The 20,344-nt window shown below is 38.2% G+C and overlaps 1 protein-coding gene across 1 annotated transcript; it reads right to left on the reverse strand.

Annotated features, from left to right (window-relative positions):
• Positions 1-4,861: 4,861 nt before the first annotated feature.
• LOC137394951 (doublecortin domain-containing protein 2-like) lies at positions 4,862-18,464 on the reverse strand. The gene is made up of 7 exons (XM_068081726.1): positions 18,103-18,464; positions 17,878-17,947; positions 17,355-17,416; positions 16,572-16,700; positions 8,145-8,294; positions 7,208-7,252; positions 4,862-4,961 (listed from the first exon to the last, which is right to left on the reverse strand). The coding sequence occupies exons 1-7, from the start codon at positions 18,381-18,383 to the stop codon at positions 4,871-4,873; spliced, it is 828 nt and encodes a 275-aa protein (XP_067937827.1). The 5' UTR covers positions 18,384-18,464; the 3' UTR covers positions 4,862-4,870.
• Between the last annotated feature and the right edge of the window lie 1,880 nt (positions 18,465-20,344).

Below are 20,344 nucleotides of genomic sequence, written 5' to 3' on the forward strand. Positions count from 1 at the left end.
ACATGGTGAGGCTGTTCGAAAACTTCAAGGGCATTTTGGAATTAGCTCCTTTCAACAGAAGACTAAAGTTGTTAAAATTATTCTCAAGTCTATCCATCCCAAAAAATTTGACAAATCTCGCCCAGTAAAGGTTATAAGACGTTTAAAAAGGTTCTGTCTGCTGCTTCTTACAAAATATGAACAAAGTTCTACTCTTATGATGGCCACCGGCAGTAATTGTGATATAGGTTTTTATTCTATAGCTGATAGCCCAACACCATTGTTTGTGGCCTACATGAAAGCCATGCAACAAGGTTAAGGCAAGGTACGAATATAATAATGCGCTAAACACAAGAGCAACGTTTGCTTTACAAATTACTAATTGTGTGGAAAGTTGAGGATTTAATCAGACAAAACAAGTCTTTCTCAGTAAACTTATTAGGTTCAGTCGAGGGAGATTTAATGTGCCAGTCCCAACTGTTCTATAATCCCAACAGTTATATAGTCCCAACCGTTCCATAGTCCCAACAGTTCTATAGTCTCAACAGTTCTATAGTCCCAACAGTTTTATAGTCTCAACAGTTCTATAGTCCCAACAGTTCTATAGTCACAACAGTTCTATAGTCTCAACAGTTCTATAGTCTCAATAGTTCTATAGTCTCTACAGTTTTATAGTCCCAACAGTTTTATAGTCCCAACAGTTCTACAGTCCCAACAGTTCTACAGTTCCAACAGTTCTATAGTCCCAACAGTTCTATAGTCCCAACAGTTCTATAGTCCCAACAGTTCTATAGTCCCAACAGTTCTATAGTCTCAACAGTTCTATAGTCCCAACAGTTCTATAGTCCCAACAGATCTATAGTCCCTACAGTTCTATAGTCTCAACAGTTCTATAGTCTCAACAGTTCTATAGTCTCAACAGTTCTATAGTCTCTACAGTTATATAGTCCCAACAGTTATATAGTCCCAACAGTTCTAAAGTCCCAACAGTTCTATAGTCCCAACAGTTCTATAGTCTCAACAGTTCTATAGTCCCAACAGTTCTACAGTCCCAACAGTTCTACAGTCCCAACAGTTCTACAGTCCCAACAGTTCTACAGTCCCAACAGTTCTATAGTCCCAACAGTTCTATAGTCTCAACAGTTTTATAGTCCCAACAGTTTTATAATCCCAACAGCTTTATAGTCCCAACAGTTTTATAGTCCCAACAGTTCTATAGTCCCAACAGTTCTACAGTCTCAACGGTTCTATAGTCCCACCAGTTCTACAGTCCCAACAGTTCTATAGTCCCAACAGTTCTATAGTCCCAACAGATCTATAGTCTCAACAGTTCTATAGTCCTAACAGTTCTATAGTCCCAACAGATCTATAGTCCCAACTGTTCAATAGTCCCAACAGCTTTATAGTCCCAACAGTTCTATAGTCCCAACAGTTCGATAGTCCCAACAGTTCTATAGTCCCAACAGTTCTAACAGTTCTATAGTTAGTGAAATACCAATAAATTCATGAATCTGGTTTTTGAGTCATATGATGGCAATCACTAAGGTTTGTATGCCTGCTAAGTTCCTGGGCTTGAATTGTATTTGACGGTTGGTATCAAACATTGACAAATAAAAATAACCATAAAGAAGCACTCAAGTCAATGTTTTTATGCAAATCATCCCCTACTATGAAAGGAAATCGCGGCTATCAGCAAAACTCTACTAAATAACCAGTACCATCTTCACCGTGTCCAGCAGTACTAGGAGTCTTTTGTTCTAGAATAGGTGAAACACGGCGATTAGTAGCTGAATTGTCAAGGTGTCCATTATGTTGGGCCGGTGGACTCTCTTCTCTTGTTACATGTTCTTCGGGCGATGGGCTCCTCAGTTTGATAGGTTTTCGACGTGTTCTCTGTATAATGTTAAAAGTTTTGGTAAATACGATGCATTAAATAATCATGCTGGTTACTATTGGTCGAACCAAGCTCTAGCCTGTTCTAGTGTTTGTGGAGGGATGGAAAGAGTGCGGTCACTAAGTCCAACACAAATATACAGATCGCCAAAATTATGTCACCGGTTTCGGTCAATCCATAATCCAATATATAAAGAGAAAACTGTAAGCATACAAGTATAAGGAATATCATCCCTTGGTGTGAGTAACCACCACGTCAATTCAATTTACGCAATTATTTGTGATCTCGGTTACAGGAAATGACAACTTTGAAGAGAATACTTGCAAAAAACAAACCATTTTGATCACGGGCTTACTACTATGCAAAAAAGGTTTAAACAAATTTATAAAGAACCTACAGTTACTTTTAAATACACAAGACAGCACATAAATGAAGGCAGCAGCCCTTTAAAACATAGGTTACTTTAAAAGAATCCACAGAAGTGAAATATTCATAAAATGTCGAGTTTACTTTGGCTTACGGCACAATGTCATGTTTTAAGCATTTTCGTCAATATCAATTGCTATCAAGAGTGTCGAACTGCCATATTTTTCATAAAAATGTTGATAACCTAAACAAAAGTAATACAAAATAATATGTAGATCGGTGCAGCAATGAAGTGGACTGCACATTGTTGTGAGTTATTGTAATATAAGGCAATTTATGGCTTTGATCTGCTGCATGAAGGAAAAATAATGCTTTGAGTGTTCCTGTTTGTAGATACTTGACACCAACAAGGTGGTTAACTGACATAGATTTACAGGTAATCTGGCATCAGCATACAAGTAGTCTGATTTATGTTAACATACAGATAAGTTGACAAGCGTAAATGTACAATGTATGAGTGGTTTGACTGACATAGACACACGTGTAATCTGATTGACATCGACACAAATGTAGTCTGATTGACATCGACACACATGTAGTCTGAATGACGTTGACACACATGTAGTCTGATTGACATCGACACACATGTAGTCTGATTGACATCGACACACATGTAGTCTGATTGACGTTGACACACATGCAATCTGATTGACATCAACACACATGTAGTCTGATTGACATCGACACACATGTAGTCTGATTGACGTTGACACACATGCAATCTGATTGACATCAACACACATCTAATCTGATTGACAGCGACACACATGTAATCTGATTGACATCGACACACATGTAGTCTGATTGACATCGACATACATGTAATCTGATTGACATCGACACACATGTAATCTGATTGACAGCGACACACGTGTAATCTGATTGACAGCGACACACATGTAGTCTGATTGACATCGACACACATGTAGTCTGATTGACGTTGGTACACATGCAATCTGATTGACATCAACACACATGTAATCTGATTGACAGCGACACACATGTAATCTGATTGACATCGACACACATGCAATCTGATTGACATCGACACACATTTAATCTGATTGACATCGACACATATGTAATCTGATTGACAGCGACACACATGTAATCTGATTGACATCGACACACATGTAGTCTGATTGACATCGACACACATCTAGTTTGATTGACATCGACACACATGTAGTATGATTGATGTCGACACACGTGTAGTCTGATTGACATCGACACACGTGTAGTCTGATTGACATCGACACGCATGCAATCTGATTGACATCGACACACACGCAATCTGATTGACATCGACATGCGTGTAGTCTGACTGACATAAACACACATGTAATCTGACTGAAACGACACACATGCAGTCTGATTGACGTCGATGCATATGTAGTCTGATTGACATCGACACACATGTAGTCTGATTGACATCAACACACATGTAATCTGATTGACATCGACACACATGCAATCTGATTGACATCAACACACATGTAATCTGATTGACATCAACACACATGTAATCTGATTGACATCGACACACATGTAATCTGATTGACAGCGACACACATGTAGTGTGATTGACATCAACACACATGCAATCTGATTGACATCAACACACATGTAATCTGATTGACATCGACACACATCTAATCTGATTGACATCGACACACATCGAATCTGATTGACAGCGACACACATGTAATCTGATTGACATCGACACACATGTAGTCTGATTGACATCGACACAAATGTAGTCTGATTGACATCGACATGTGTAGTCCTATTGAAATCGACACGCATGTAGTCCGATTGAAATCGACACGCATGTAGTCTGATTGACATCAACACACATGTAGTCTGATTGACATCGACATGCATGTTGTCTGATTGACATCAACACACATGTAATCTGATTGACATTAAAATGTAGAACCTAAATGGCACCAACATGCAAGTACTCTGACACCATATCACATCCTATTAGGAAACAGAGGCCAATATTCAACAAGGAAGTAGAGAGCTTATTTGCATACCTCAGAGGTGTTGTGGTCTGGTTTCTTCCCGGGAGGTGCTGAAATTAGGAGAATAGCAACGGATTGAACAAGAGAAAGAGTGTCTATACTAAGAGTGTCTTGTCAAGAGACAAACAAACAATGAATGGCTGTTGCTAAGGGGCCAATGAACTCACAAACCTCTAGCATAAGTCAGGCGAGTAGACATTTGCCGTAATATAGGGCTGTTATTGATCTATCCTATGTGACTGAGCAAATTTACACAAAGAGAAACAAAGAACCAGTCAAACCGTCACTCAAGAAAAAGTGTTGTAATCTGTATTGCCTTAATTAAAAACATTCCCTTCCCACAAACACAACACCCTCCAAGCTAAATTGGAACCTCATATATATACATATAATTTTGCTTCTCGAGTGGCATGCTAAGAAAAGCGAAATGGAGATGTGTGGGCTCGCAATGCGGAGCGATGACCTGCAAGAAGTCCTATGAGATAAGTTGCAAGACTTAATTTCAAGCTCGCTAATATCGATAGCAAATGCTGAGACCAAAATATTAGCTTATGGGATTGGATAGCATACGCTGAGGAGTGAATTCTTCTTTAGATTTCTCAGTTGGAGCGGAAAGGGTTGGCTTCGGAGGGACCCTAAAAGTAGAAAGCTAAAAGTAGAACTACATAGCGAGTCAAATGTAGCGAGTCAAATGTAGCGAGTCAAATGTAGCGAATCAAATGTAGCGAGTCAAATGTAGCGAGTCAAATGTAGCGAGTCAAATATAGCGAGTTAAATATAGCGAGTCAAATGTAGCGAGTCAAATATAGCGAGTCAAATATAGCGAGTTAAATATAGCGAGTCAAATATAGCGAGTCAAATGTAGCGAGTCAAATGTAGCGAGTCAAATGTAGCGAGTCAAATGTAGCGAGTCAAATGTAGCGAGTCAAATGTAGCGAGTCAACTGTAGCGAGTCAAATGTAGCGAGTCAAATATAGCGAGTCAAATATAGCGAGTCAAATATAGCGAGTCAAATATAGCGAGTCAAATATAGCGAGTCAAATATAGCGAGTCAAATCTTTAGTAATAAAGTCAAACTCTATTGTGAATGAAAGACAAACTTCGCCTAAAGGAAACCAAAAGCGTTAAAAGAAGGATCAGGTACAAGTGAAGATACAGTAGGTCTAATACAGCGAGTTGTTTACAAAGCGCATGAATCTAATAGCCATGTTAAAATCGAGTAAAGATGAGAGACGGCAGAAGTTCTGTATTTGCTAGTTTACACGTTTAGTAGTTGAGGGTTTAAACGTTTAATGTAAACTACCGAAGAGTCTACATCTACAACATACAATAGATATCTAATTCCAGACCTGTTTGCACTTGACATTAAATGACGTTTCCCACTTTTCACATTTCTATTTGCAGTAGCAACTGTTAAATAGAACAATTTATCAAGGCTTTTGTTGTCAACACTTGGCCTATAAACGCTATGCACTTAAAAAATACCTTTAAATACTGTCTATCGGCGCCACTGCTTTCGTCATTTTTAAAAGCTAGGAATGCGTTCAAAAACTAGTCTAATAGAGTGGCGTGTAAATGTACACTCATGGAATTATACAAAATCAATATACGTAGTGACCTACCACAGCATGGTAGGTTCACATGGTTCACTTATTTTTCCACACTGAAATCTTAAATTTTCACGTTTTAAATGTTCAAGTTTTCCATGTTTCATGATTTTTGTTCAAATTTATATCAGTTATTTTGCACGCTATACTAGGATTAGTATGGTTGCTACCGGATATACCTATGGAATTGATGCTTTAGTAATTTAGGGAGTGAGAAAGAGTGATAAACTGCCTAGCTAAGCAGATTCTGGGAGTTTATAAAATGATATTAAAATCCGAACTGACTAAAAACCGCGTTACATCATCATCAAATATTTAAGCTAGCATAGAAAGAGAACAAAAGAACTAAGACAAATGGGTACAACGGGATGGCTGGCATAGCATACCTCAGGGCTATATAGAAATGCACAATCATTTAGGATTAAACATCCACATAACATCTTTAATAAAACAGTGACTAGTGTGTGGAGACCATTTTTTATATACAAATATAACAGGGCAATATTTGGTAGGTGCAAGAATGTAAATCATTTACAACTTTCCAAATCCCTGATTGAACAGAATAATACTGTCCTATCAGTATACTAGTTATTGCATATTTGCAATTTTGCAAGACTTCCCATTTGACAGAATTTCATACTTCCGCAGATTTCCGCAGATTTCATATGAAAGTATCGTTATTTTTTATCTTTTGCAATTTTTTTTGATGTTTGAGGTGATCTGACTGCCAAGATTTTTTAAGATTAAAATCGACAAAACTTGATCGCAGTTAAAATGCTCAAGCTTAAGCGAAAGTGCGATTGTGACGACACTTTGGCAAAGAGACCGACAGAATGGAGACGTGTGCAGCAACTTGGTGTAACAGCGGATATCATTACAAGAGAGAGCAGTCGGGTAACTAGGGACGTCATTTCGGTGTCTATTTTCCTTCTGACCATTTTAACCGCGATCAAGTTCTGTCAATTTCAATCTTGAAACATCCTGGCAGTCAGATCACCACAAACATCTACAACGATCTCAAATGATAGAAAAATACCGATACTTCCTAATAAAAGCTAATCAAATTGTCTGAAAGTTTATTTTCAAGTCAAGATCACTTTTTATCATAAATTTAACTAAAAGAGCGATAAAATTAAGTCAAAACGCTTGGTGGTGCTTCAATGTCAAGGTTAAATGTCTGCAGTTAGAATCACTGCTGCTAGCTCACAATAAAACAGTTTTATAAGTGTTCTCAGTGCACCTACTTATCTGGACATGAACGCTTGGTTACTTACTCTTGCTTGTTTTTAGGCTCTACTGGTGGAAGTGTAGGATATCGTCTGCAATTATACATGTTTCGAACATAAAATGACAAAGGCGTTTGTAACAACAAAGGATAAACCTCACTCTAGCTGTTTAAACATGCATCAGAAAACCTCCTATTACTAAACATGCATCAGAAAGCCTCCTATTACTAAACATGCATCAGAAAGCCTCCTATTACTAAACATGCATCAGAAAACTTCCTATTACAAAACATGCATCAGAAAGCCTCCTATTACTAAACATGCATCAAAAAGCCTTCTATTACTAAAAAGTCAGACTTGTATTTTCAACATATGAGTAATAGTTGTATCAAGTATATAATAATAGCACAATCAGTAGATGTGCATATAACAATGTAACTATTCAAGCTAATAGCACAATCAGTAGATGTGGATATATCAATATACCTATTCTAGCTAATATATTGTCAGCACTAGAGTATGTTGTCAGCACTAACATATGTTGTCAGCACTAGCACATGTTGTCAGCACTAGCATATGTTGTCAGCACTAGCACATGTTGTCAGCACTAGCACATGTTGTCAGCACTAGAATATGTTGTCAGCACTAGCATATGTTGTCAGCACTAGCACATGTTGTCAGCACTAGCATATGTTGTCAGCACTAGCACATGTTTTCAGCACTAGCACATGTTGTCAGCACTAGCACATATTGTCAGCACTAGAATATGTTGTCAGCACTAGCATATGTTGTCAGCACTAGCATATGTTGTCAGCGCTAAAAGGGTTAATTTGGAAATTGTATTTTGTTTTATCAACTTTTCAACTTGCTTCGATTGAATATTAGTTGTTGTTTTAAAAACATAAAAATAGCAAAAATATTATTTTTATTGTAAATCTAAAAGATTGAACAAGCACAAATTAGTGAATAAAGCAGTAAGTCCTACTTTGCCATCTGCTGTTTTGGTGTGAACATGGTGGCACTCAGTCCATACTCATAGTCTTTAAACTTCTCAGAGCCACAAGCTACATAGTACTGTTGATCCTCGAGATCAGCTCCAAAGGAAACCTTAGACTTCGTACTTAGTTCAACTATCCTAAAATAAACCAATTAGAATAGTGTATAGTTAACCAGCGAGACCATTCAATCAGTTTTTTTAGTCTGTTTATGTCATAAAGATATGAGATATTCATAGCCTGTAGCTACTTTTCATGTGATCTCTTCAAACATTGCCAAGGCTGACAATGATGAAGAGATCAATTTGAAAGTTTGAGATATTTTTGCATTGATCAATCATTTGTTTTGCTGAGGCTCACTCTGCAAGAGAAGAATGGCATAAAGAAAGAGAGCTGTGAGCAACTCCTGACCCTACTCTTCCCGCTAGCGCTAGGACCTTACTTAAAGGTCAAACACTTTTTGGCAATGAGAATACAACAGTCACTTTTCATCAGAGAGATAAAAACATGGTTGTGTAAAAGATTTATTTTTTTCCTAACCATTGCAAAAAACTTGCTACTCACTATCTTAAAATAGAAGTGAGTTTTTTACACGCTCAACTTCAGTATTGAAGGTCACATTCGGGAAAAAACCTAACAAGTGAGAACTATACGCTACAAGAAGGTACTTTGCGAAATGATACTAACAGCATGATTTTGTGTATGAGAATCACGAGCTGTATCAACTCCATTCACTCCATCCACTCCATCAACTCCACCAACACCACCAACTCCACCAACACCACCAACTCCACCAACACCACCAACACCATCAACACCACCAACTCCATCAACTCCATCAACTCCATCAACTCCATCAACTCCATCAACTCCATCAACTCCATCAACTCCATCAACTCCATCAACTCCATCAACTCCATCAACTCCATCAACTCCATCAACTCCATCAACTCCATCAACTCCATCAACTCCATCAACTCCATCAACTCCATCAACTCCATCAACTCCATCAACTCCATCAACTCCATCAACTCTATCAACTCTATCAACTCCATCAACTCCATCAACTCCATCAACTCCATCAACTCCATCAACTCCATCAACTCCATCAACTCCATCAACTCCATCAACTCCATCAACTCCATCAACTCCATCAACTCCATCAACTCCATCAACTCCATCAACTCCATCAACTCCATCAACTCCATCAACTCCATCAACTCCATCAACTCCATCAACTCCATCAACTCCACCAACTCCACCAACTCCACCAACTCCACCAACTCCATCAACTCCATCAACTCCATCAACTCCATCAACTCCATCAACTCCATCAACTCTATCAACTCTATCAACTCTATCAACTCCATCAACTCCATCAACTCCATCAACTCCATCAACTCCATCAACTCCATCAACTCCATCAACTCCATCAACTCCATCAACTCCATCAACTCCATCAACTCCATCAACTCCATCAACTCCATCAACTCCATCAACTCCATCAACTCCATCAACTCCATCAACTCCATCAACTCCACCAACTCCACCAACTCCACCAACTCCACCAACTCCATCAACTCCATCAACTCCACCAACTCCACCAACTCCATCAACTCCATCAACTCCATCAACTCCATCAACTCCATCAACTCCATCAACTCCATCAACTCCATCAACTCCACCAACTCCATCAACTCCATCAACTCCATCAACTCCATCAACTCCATCAACTCCATCAACTCCATCAACTCCATCAACTCCATCAACTCCATCAACTCCATCAACTCCATCAACTCCATCAACTCCATCAACTCCATCAACTCCATCAACTCCATCAACTCCATCAACTCCATCAACTCCATCAACTCCATCAACTCCATCAACTCCATCAACTCCATCAACTCCATCAACTCCATCAACTCCATCAACTCCATCAACTCTACCAACTCCATCAACTCTACCAACTCCATCAACTCCATCAACTCCATCAACTCCACCAACTCCATCAACTCCATCAACTCTATCAACTCCATCAACTCTATCAACTCTATCAACTCTATCAACTCTATCAACTCTATCAACTCTATCAACTCTATCAACTCTATCAACTCTATCAACTCTATCAACTCTATCAACTCTATCAACTCTATCAACTCCATCAACTCCATCAACTCCATCAACTCCATCAACTCCATCAACTCCATCAACTCCATCAACTCCATCAACTCCATCAACTCCATCAACTCCATCAACTCCATCAACTCCATCAACTCCATCAACTCCATCAACTCCATCAACTCTATCAACTCTATCAACTCTATCAACTCTACCAACTCCATCAACTCCATCAACTCCATCAACTCCACCAACTCCATCAACTCCATCAACTCCATCAACTCTATCAACTCTATCAACTCTATCAACTCTATCAACTCTATCAACTCTATCAACTCTATCAACTCTATCAACTCTATCAACTCTATCAACTCTATCAACTCTATCAACTCTATCAACTCTATCAACTCTATCAACTCCATCAACTCCATCAACTCCATCAACTCCATCAACTCCATCAACTCCATCAACTCCATCAACTCCATCAACTCCATCAACTCCATCAACTCCATCAACTCCATCAACTCCATCAACTCCATCAACTCCATCAACTCTATCAACTCTATCAACTCCATCAACTCCATCAACTCCATCAACTCCATCAACTCCATCAACTCCATCAACTCCATCAACTCCATCAACTCCATCAACTCCATCAACTCCATCAACTCCATCAACTCCATCAACTCCATCAACTCCATCAACTCCATCAACTCCATCAACTCCATCAACTCCACCAACTCCACCAACTCCACCAACTCCATCAACTCCATCAACTCCATCAACTCCATCAACTCCATCAACTCCATCAACTCCATCAACTCCATCAACTCTATCAACTCTATCAACTCTATCAACTCCATCAACTCCATCAACTCCATCAACTCCATCAACTCCATCAACTCCATCAACTCCATCAACTCCATCAACTCCATCAACTCCATCAACTCCATCAACTCCATCAACTCCATCAACTCCATCAACTCCATCAACTCCATCAACTCCATCAACTCCATCAACTCCATCAACTCCATCAACTCCATCAACTCCACCAACTCCACCAACTCCACCAACTCCACCAACTCCATCAACTCCATCAACTCCACCAACTCCACCAACTCCATCAACTCCATCAACTCCATCAACTCCATCAACTCCATCAACTCCATCAACTCCACCAACTCCATCAACTCCATCAACTCCATCAACTCCATCAACTCCATCAACTCCATCAACTCCATCAACTCCATCAACTCCATCAACTCCATCAACTCCATCAACTCCATCAACTCCATCAACTCCATCAACTCCATCAACTCCATCAACTCCATCAACTCCATCAACTCCATCAACTCCATCAACTCCATCAACTCCATCAACTCCATCAACTCCATCAACTCCATCAACTCCATCAACTCTATCAACTCTATCAACTCTATCAACTCTACCAACTCTACCAACTCCATCAACTCCATCAACTCCATCAACTCCACCAACTCCATCAACTCCATCAACTCCATCAACTCCATCAACTCCATCAACTCTATCAACTCTATCAACTCTATCAACTCTATCAACTCTATCAACTCTATCAACTCTATCAACTCTATCAACTCTATCAACTCTATCAACTCTATCAACTCTATCAACTCTATCAACTCTATCAACTCTATCAACTCTATCAACTCTATCAACTCTATCAACTCTATCAACTCTATCAACTCTATCAACTCTATCAACTCCATCAACTCCATCAACTCCATCAACTCCATCAACTCTATCAACTCTATCAACTCTATCAACTCCATCAACTCTATCAACTCTATCAACTCTATCAACTCCATCAACTCCATCAACTCCATCAACTCCATCAACTCCATCAACTCCATCAACTCCATCAACTCCATCAACTCCATCAACTCCATCAACTCCATCAACTCTATCAACTCCACCAACTCTATCAACTCTATCAACTCCATCAACTCCATCAACTCCATCAACTCCATCAACTCCATCAACTCCATCAACTCCATCAACTCCATCAACTCCATCAACTCCATCAACTCCATCAACTCTATCAACTCTATCAACTCTATCAACTCTATCAACTCTATCAACTCTATCAACTCTATCAACTCTATCAACTCCATCAACTCCATCAACTCCATCAACTCTATCAACTCTATCAACTCTATCAACTCTATCAACTCTATCAACTCCATCAACTCCATCAACTCCATCAACTCCATCAACTCCATCAACTCCATCAACTCCATCAACTCCATCAACTCCATCAACTCCATCAACTCCATCAACTCCATCAACTCCATCAACTCCATCAACTCCATCAACTCCATCAACTCTATCAACTCTATCAACTCTATCAACTCTATCAACTCTATCAACTCCATCAACTCCATCAACTCCATCAACTCCATCAACTCCATCAACTCCATCAACTCCATCAACTCCATCAACTCTATCAACTCTATCAACTCTATCAACTCTATCAACTCCATCAACTCCATCAACTCCATCAACTCCATCAACTCCATCAACTCCATCAACTCTATCAACTCTATCAACTCCACCAACTCCATCAACTCTATCAACTCTATCAACTCCATCAACTCCATCAACTCCATCAACTCCATCAACTCCATCAACTCCATCAACTCTATCAACTCTATCAACTCTATCAACTCCATCAACTCTATCAACTCCATCAACTCCATCAACTCCATACTCCATCAACTCTATCAACTCTATCAACTCTATCAACTCCATCAACTCCATCAACTCCATCAACTCCATCAACTCCATCAACTCCATCAACTCCATCAACTCTATCAACTCTATCAACTCCACCAACTCCATCAACTCTATCAACTCTATCAACTCCATCAACTCCATCAACTCCATCAACTCCATCAACTCCATCAACTCCATCAACTCTATCAACTCTATCAACTCTATCAACTCTATCAACTCCATCAACTCTATCAACTCCATCAACTCCATCAACTCCATACTCCATCAACTCTATCAACTCTATCAACTCTATCAACTCCATCAACTCCATCAACTCCATCAACTCCATCAACTCCATCAACTCCATCAACTCCATCAACTCTATCAACTCTATCAACTCTATCAACTCCATCAACTCCATCAACTCCATCAACTCCATCAACTCTATCAACTCTATCAACTCCATCAACTCCATCAACTCTATCAACTCCATCAACTCCATCAACTCCATCAACTCTATCAACTCTATCAACTCTATCAACTCTATCAACTCTATCAACTCCATCAACTCCATCAACTCCATACTCCATCAACTCCATCAACTCCATCAACTCCATACTCCATCAACTCTATCAACTCTATCAACTCCATCAACTCCATCAACTCCATCAACTCCATCAACTCCATCAACTCCATCAACTCCATCAACTCCATCAACTCCATCAACTCCATCAACTCCATCAACTCCATCAACTCCATCAACTCTATCAACTCTATCAACTCTATCAACTCCATCAACTCCATCAACTCCATCAACTCCATCAACTCCATCAACTCCATCAACTCCATCAACTCCATCAACTCCATCAACTCCATCAACTCTATCAACTCTATCAACTCTATCAACTCTACCAACTCTACCAACTCCATCAACTCCATCCACTCCATCAACTCCATCAACTCCATCAACTCCATCAACTCTATCAACTCTATCAACTCTATCAACTCTATCAACTTCATCAACTCCATCAACTCCATCAACTCTATCAACTCTATCAACTCTATCAACTCTATCAACTCTATCAACTCTATCAACTCCATCAACTCCATCAACTCCATCAACTCCATCAACTCTATCAACTCCATCAACTCCATCAACTCCATCAACTCTATCAACTCTATCAACTCTATCAACTCTATCAACTCTATCAACTCTATCAACTCCATCAACTCCATCAACTCCATCAACTCCATCAACTCCATCAACTCCATCAACTCCATCAACTCCATCAACTCTATCAACTCTATCAACTCCATCAACTCCATCAACTCTATCAACTCTATCAACTCTATCAACTCCATCAACTCTATCAACTCTATCAACTCTATCAACTCTATCAACTCTATCAACTCTATCAACTCCATCAACTCTATCAACTCCATCAACTCCATCAACTCTATCAACTCTATCAACTCTATCAACTCTATCAACTCTATCAACTCTATCAACTCTATCAACTCTATCAACTCCATCAACTCTATCAACTCTATCAACTCCATCAACTCTATCAACTCTATCAACTCTATCAACTCTATCAACTCTATCAACTCTATCAACTCTATCAACTCCATCAACTCCATCAACTCCATCAACTCCATCAACTCCATCAACTCCATCAACTCCATCAACTCCATCAACTCTATCAACTCCATCAACTCCATCAACTCCATCAACTCTATCAACTCTATCAACTCCATCAACTCTATCAACTCTATCAACTCCATCAACTCTATCAACTCCATCAACTCTATTAACTCTATCAACTCTATCAACTCTATCAACTCTATCAACTCCATCAACTCTATCAACTCTATCAACTCCATCAACTCCATCAACTCTATCAACTCCATCAACTCTATCAACTCTATCAACTCTATCAACTCTATCAACTCCATCAACTCCATCAACTCTATCAACTCTATCAACTCCATCAACTCCATCAACTCCATCAACTCTATCAACTCTATCAACTCCATCAACTCCATCAACTCTATCAACTCTATCAACTCCATCAACTCTATCAACTCCATCAACTCTATCAACTCTATCAACTCTATCAACTCTATCAACTCTATCAACTCCATCAACTCTATCAACTCTATCAACTCCATCAACTCCATCAACTCTATCAACTCTATCAACTCCATCAACTCTATCAACTCTATCAACTCTATCAACTCTATCAACTCTATCAACTCTATCAACTCCATCAACTCTATCAACTCTATCAACTCCATCAACTCCATCAACTCTATCAACTCTATCAACTCTATCAACTCTATCAACTCCATCAACTCCATCAACTCCATCAACTCTATCAACTCTATCAACTCTATCAACTCTATCAACTCTATCAACTCCATCAACTCCATCAACTCTATCAACTCCATCAACTCCATCAACTCCATCAACTCTATCAACTCCATCAACTCTATCAACTCCATCAACTCTATCAACTCTATCAACTCCATCAACTCTATCAACTCCATCAACTCCATCAACTCTATCAACTCCATCAACTCCATCAACTCCATCAACTCCATCAACTCCATCAACTCCATCAACTCCATCAACTCTATCAACTCCATCAACTCCATCAACTCCATCAACTCTATCAACTCTATCAACTCCATCAACTCTATCAACTCCATCAACTCTATCAACTCCATCAACTCTATCAACTCTATCAACTCCATCAACTCTATCAACTCTATCAACTCTATCAACTCTATCAACTCTATCAACTCTATCAACTCTATCAACTCTATCAACTCCATCAACTCCATCAACTCCATCAACTCTATCAACTCTATCAACTCCATCAACTCCATCAACTCTATCAACTCTATCAACTCTATCAACTCTATCAACTCTATCAACTCTATCAACTCTATCAACTCCATCAACTCCATCAACTCCATCAACTCCATCAACTCCATCAACTCCATCAACTCTATCAACTCCATCAACTCTATCAACTGTGACGCCTAATAGGTGTGTCACAGCTAACAAATTAGTGGAATAATATTATACAAAAACCATTACTTGCGGTAATATTTAAGAAACAGTGAGAGCAATAAAAGCCAAGATAGTGGATGCATGACAAATAATATGAGCTAAAATTTCAACTACCAAAATTTAATAGTATCAGGCATCAAATATCACTACATGCAAGTTATCACTTGTATGTAGTACTCCAGAAACTGAAAAAAATTTGATATTCATTTGCAGACTTTTACACTCTTCTCTGTCATCATGGGTAACAGCACTCTTTAATCTACAAATAATACAACTTTTACAAGGACAAATGCGCCTGACCTATGACACGTTACTAGATCTGAGAATCACTATAAAGTAGCACAGCCGGACAACATGGGTGCCCTTTTAAAACAAGGGTTGTATTGACACTCCCACCCTTCTTAATACATGGATGGTAACAATACTTCTCACACATTATACAACAAATTACAAAGCTTAAGGAACTTACTTTCTAATGGCTGTTTTTATTTTCACTTTGGAAGCAATTTGCTCAAGGACATTGTCCCATGTTTTGTGTACCCATGGCTGCAACAACACCCTCTTGGCTGGTGTAAATGGCTCACCATTTACAAAAACACTAAAACAAAATAGTTCGCCTACAGGCTATGTAATGAACATTGGCTTTGGCTAAGTGATTTTGAAAAATATTATATATTATATGAGATATACCACGTATGAGATAGCGTCAGCGCTTAAATTAGTGCTAATATTTGTAGCTGTGACACTCTTACTTAGTATAATGTAGGTCTCACTACTATAATGCGGGTTTGATTACTATAATGTAGGTCTGACTACTATGTTGTAGGTCTGATTACTATAATGTAGGTCTGATTACTATAATGTAGGTCTGATTACTATAATGTAGGTCTGACTACTATAACATAGGTCTGATTACTATATTGTAGGTCTGATTACTATAATACAGATCTGACTCCTATAATTTAAGTCGACTTACTATAATGTAGGTCTGATTACTGTAGGCAGCCTTTTTATTTATGACAACAATCACATAAATATTTTTTGAAATATTGTATGAGCTATATTATCAACTGCGGATTTAGGGCAACTTATATTATCCTGCCATGAAATAATTTGAAATCTTATTTACTCTTGATAAAAATCAGTATATGTATAACATATGAACATAAATAAGAAAATATAAAATAAAATAAGCCTAAATAAAACTGCAGCAACGGTATTTTTAGAAAACAACACATAATTTACAACTTACTTGATCAATATAGGTTGACGAACTATTTTCCTTGCTCTGCCTGATACGATTATTCTTTTGAACTAAAAGGGAAACATGCAGCAATTATTAAAAGTCATAGACTTAACAGCAACAATTGTAATAGACAACAATAAGAAAAAGAGGTTTATCGTAGTCGCAAAAGAATACTAGAAAAGCAGAAATATTTGAAATCACATAAATTAACTAAAGAACAAAAAAGAAGCATGTTGATGGACTATTTACCTCTCCAACCATAGTGCCCTAGAACAGCAACAAATAGTATAATATCCAAGCTATATTACTAAGATGTAGCACTATACAATGACAATCTTATTCTAGATTAGAGAAAACATTTTAAAATTAATATGAAGAAAACTTTGCCTGCTAACAAACACCACAATTATCTAAAATTAAGGAACTATTATAGCAGTATAATTGTATGTTGATTCCATAAGTTTTGTGGTTATGCAATGTGCTCATTGCATAACCGCATGCTTACATTTGTTCAGCACCATTAACCTACCTCTCTTGGTGAGGCTAATGCATGTCCTCCTTGAGCAATTGTTTGCAGTCTTGCGGAGATGTCAGAATAACTGCAAAGACAAACTACTCATGCAAGCGTGACATCAAAAGCAAGTATATTTCTAATTAAAAGGTTTTTATTACCTCCTACTCTATCTGACTTGAAGCAAATTGTAGAAGACAAATTAGCTTTCACGTTGTAAAAAACATCATAATTTGGACTTACTCTAGAGCTTGAAACTTTTTGCCATATGCTACATAGTTAGCACCATTCTGTAGCTCCTCCAAAGATTTTACTTCCACGAGTCCATCTGGTGTTTTAAGATGCAAAACAGCACCAAACCTAGGATTCAAGATCTCTGTAAGTCTAATTAAAAGTGCCTCAAAGTTTCTTGTTGACTTGGGATGCACAACGACGGCTTTTGCCTCAAAAAAGATGTCTCCATTAATAAATACGTAAATAGTTTTCCCTTTTATAATCTCTCGGTGCGTGTGACTGTGCTGCATTGTCGCTGCCACACCAAGAAATTGTTTCAGTGAGAGGTTGTTCGTTTGTTATGTAAGTTTCCGAGAGGCCTATAAACGATTATTACCACGGTACTACACTTTATGTTTAAAAAACGGTAGCTTGTTTAAATGAAAGGCTGTAAATTTTCAAGTTCTGCATGTCTAAGACTTCAGCAAGCTCGAAGAACACAACACAAAATTTCGGCTATAAAGCTAATAAATTATAGCTAGCTATTCGCTCTATCAAGCACATGTACTAAGCGACGCAAAACAGGAAAACGGAACATTGCTTAGCAACATCGATTCCCTTGAAGCGATTAACGGCGAATCGGCCAATAAACTGAAACCATAGAAGATAACGAGACTTTACTCGGTGAAATATCTAAATATGTAATTTTAATCTCAGGCTAAAACGCTGCCATCTAATTCCGATAGAAAACAATTCCAAAGTAATTTAATTAGCTAATTCATTTACGCTTTTGGGATTCATTTAAGCTATCTGGCGTGAACCTGAGTGCAGAACCCGTAGAACATAGAAAAGTATAGACAATCATTTGGCGGATTATAGTGCTCCGGGTTTGCATAAACCGAGTTATATTTACAAACTCGAATTTGTAATAATAAGATGCATTCATAGATATAGTAAACCCTAGATTGGCGAATAGCTATCATTACAATTATTGAACTTAAAACCTTCGGAATGGCAATAACGGGACTTTTACGTTGATAGTGATACGTGACGTGTGCGCCATATTGGAGAGCTAATCGAAAGCTAGTTCCGTTTGTAAACAAACGGTGAAAAATGACAGAAATGTACATAATGAATAGTTATTTTCCAGCTGGGTATTAATGAAAACTTCTCCTAAACAACGTTTAGAGTGCCCTGATAGAAGAAAACCTGTTTATAACATATGGAGTGGGATATATCAAATGATAAGTAGATGTAAAATAGATTTTCGTGGACCGTGTTATTCATACAAACTGTTTTATTACAGATGCATAAACCCAGCAAATGATATATTCAGGCAAATAACAACTGTTCCATTATATTAAAATTTATATTACATATGCATAAATGCATATTGAAAAAAATTGGCACATGAAGTATTTCGATAAAAACAACACATAGGTATGCTACTAAAACAGAAACTGTTTTCAAGATTTAAGTGATAATAGCTTATGAATGTATGATATGTATAATACAGTATCTGTAAAAGATGGAATGAAGTACTGCAACAACTAAACGGAAATTAATAACACAATTAAACTTACCGTTTAATTGGTAATAGTAATGTTAAATGGTAATGTTTTATGGTATACATACACGTTACAGAAACGTGTAAAAGGAGATTTGTATCGCACTGGATATTGAGCCAAGGTGCATCAGAGTTTCTTAAAACTAAATCAGATTAGGAATAACAGCGCAACAACAGCTGCAGATGAATATTACAGTGATTACATTGTTACTGGCCTTTAAAAAGTACTACTTTAGTACTGTATGCCACAAAGATGCACCTTGCAGTTTGAGTGTAGGATTTTAGCATAATGATGCCGTGGGAGATCATAAAACGACTGAATAAAGTTTTTCATCAATGACGCAGTGGTAGGATATGCCATCTGCCGTATCCGTAAGATGTTTCTCAAGGTATAACACATCACTAGATCGTACACTACTGATAACACACACCACACAATGGAGTGGATCTGGCTTTGTATTAATATGAAAGTATTGATCTGTAACTAGCAGGATCCTGATGACACCGTCTGATGGACGCACCAATCCTCCATTGTTTTGTAGCTCAAGTAAAGTATAGAGATGTCGGTACTGGATACTTGACTTAGTGGTAACCAGCGACTGACGGCCAATGTCACGACAGCACTTTAGTTAGCTTTTGCTCCACGTAGCCAGCTATGTAGACTATACTGTTGCCTATAACAGAAATTTGACATCTGAAATCATT

This window comes from Watersipora subatra, chromosome 4 (genome assembly GCF_963576615.1).
Source record: "Watersipora subatra chromosome 4, tzWatSuba1.1, whole genome shotgun sequence".
NCBI lineage: Eukaryota > Metazoa > Bryozoa > Gymnolaemata > Cheilostomatida > Watersiporidae > Watersipora > Watersipora subatra.

Bases quoted from the DNA above. Each gene is read 5' to 3' on its own strand.
- LOC137394951 (XM_068081726.1), bottom strand. From the start codon at position 18,383: ATGCAGCACAGTCACACGCACCGAGAGATTATAAAAGGGAAAACTATT. The intron at 17,948-18,102 runs GTAAGTCCAAAT...TTGTCTTTGCAG, and splicing joins AAAAAGTTTCAAGCTCTAGA to TTATTCTGACATCTCCGCAA. The intron at 4,962-7,207 runs GTAAGTAACCAA...TTCTACTTTTAG, and splicing joins GAGCCTAAAAACAAGCAAGA to GGTCCCTCCGAAGCCAACCC.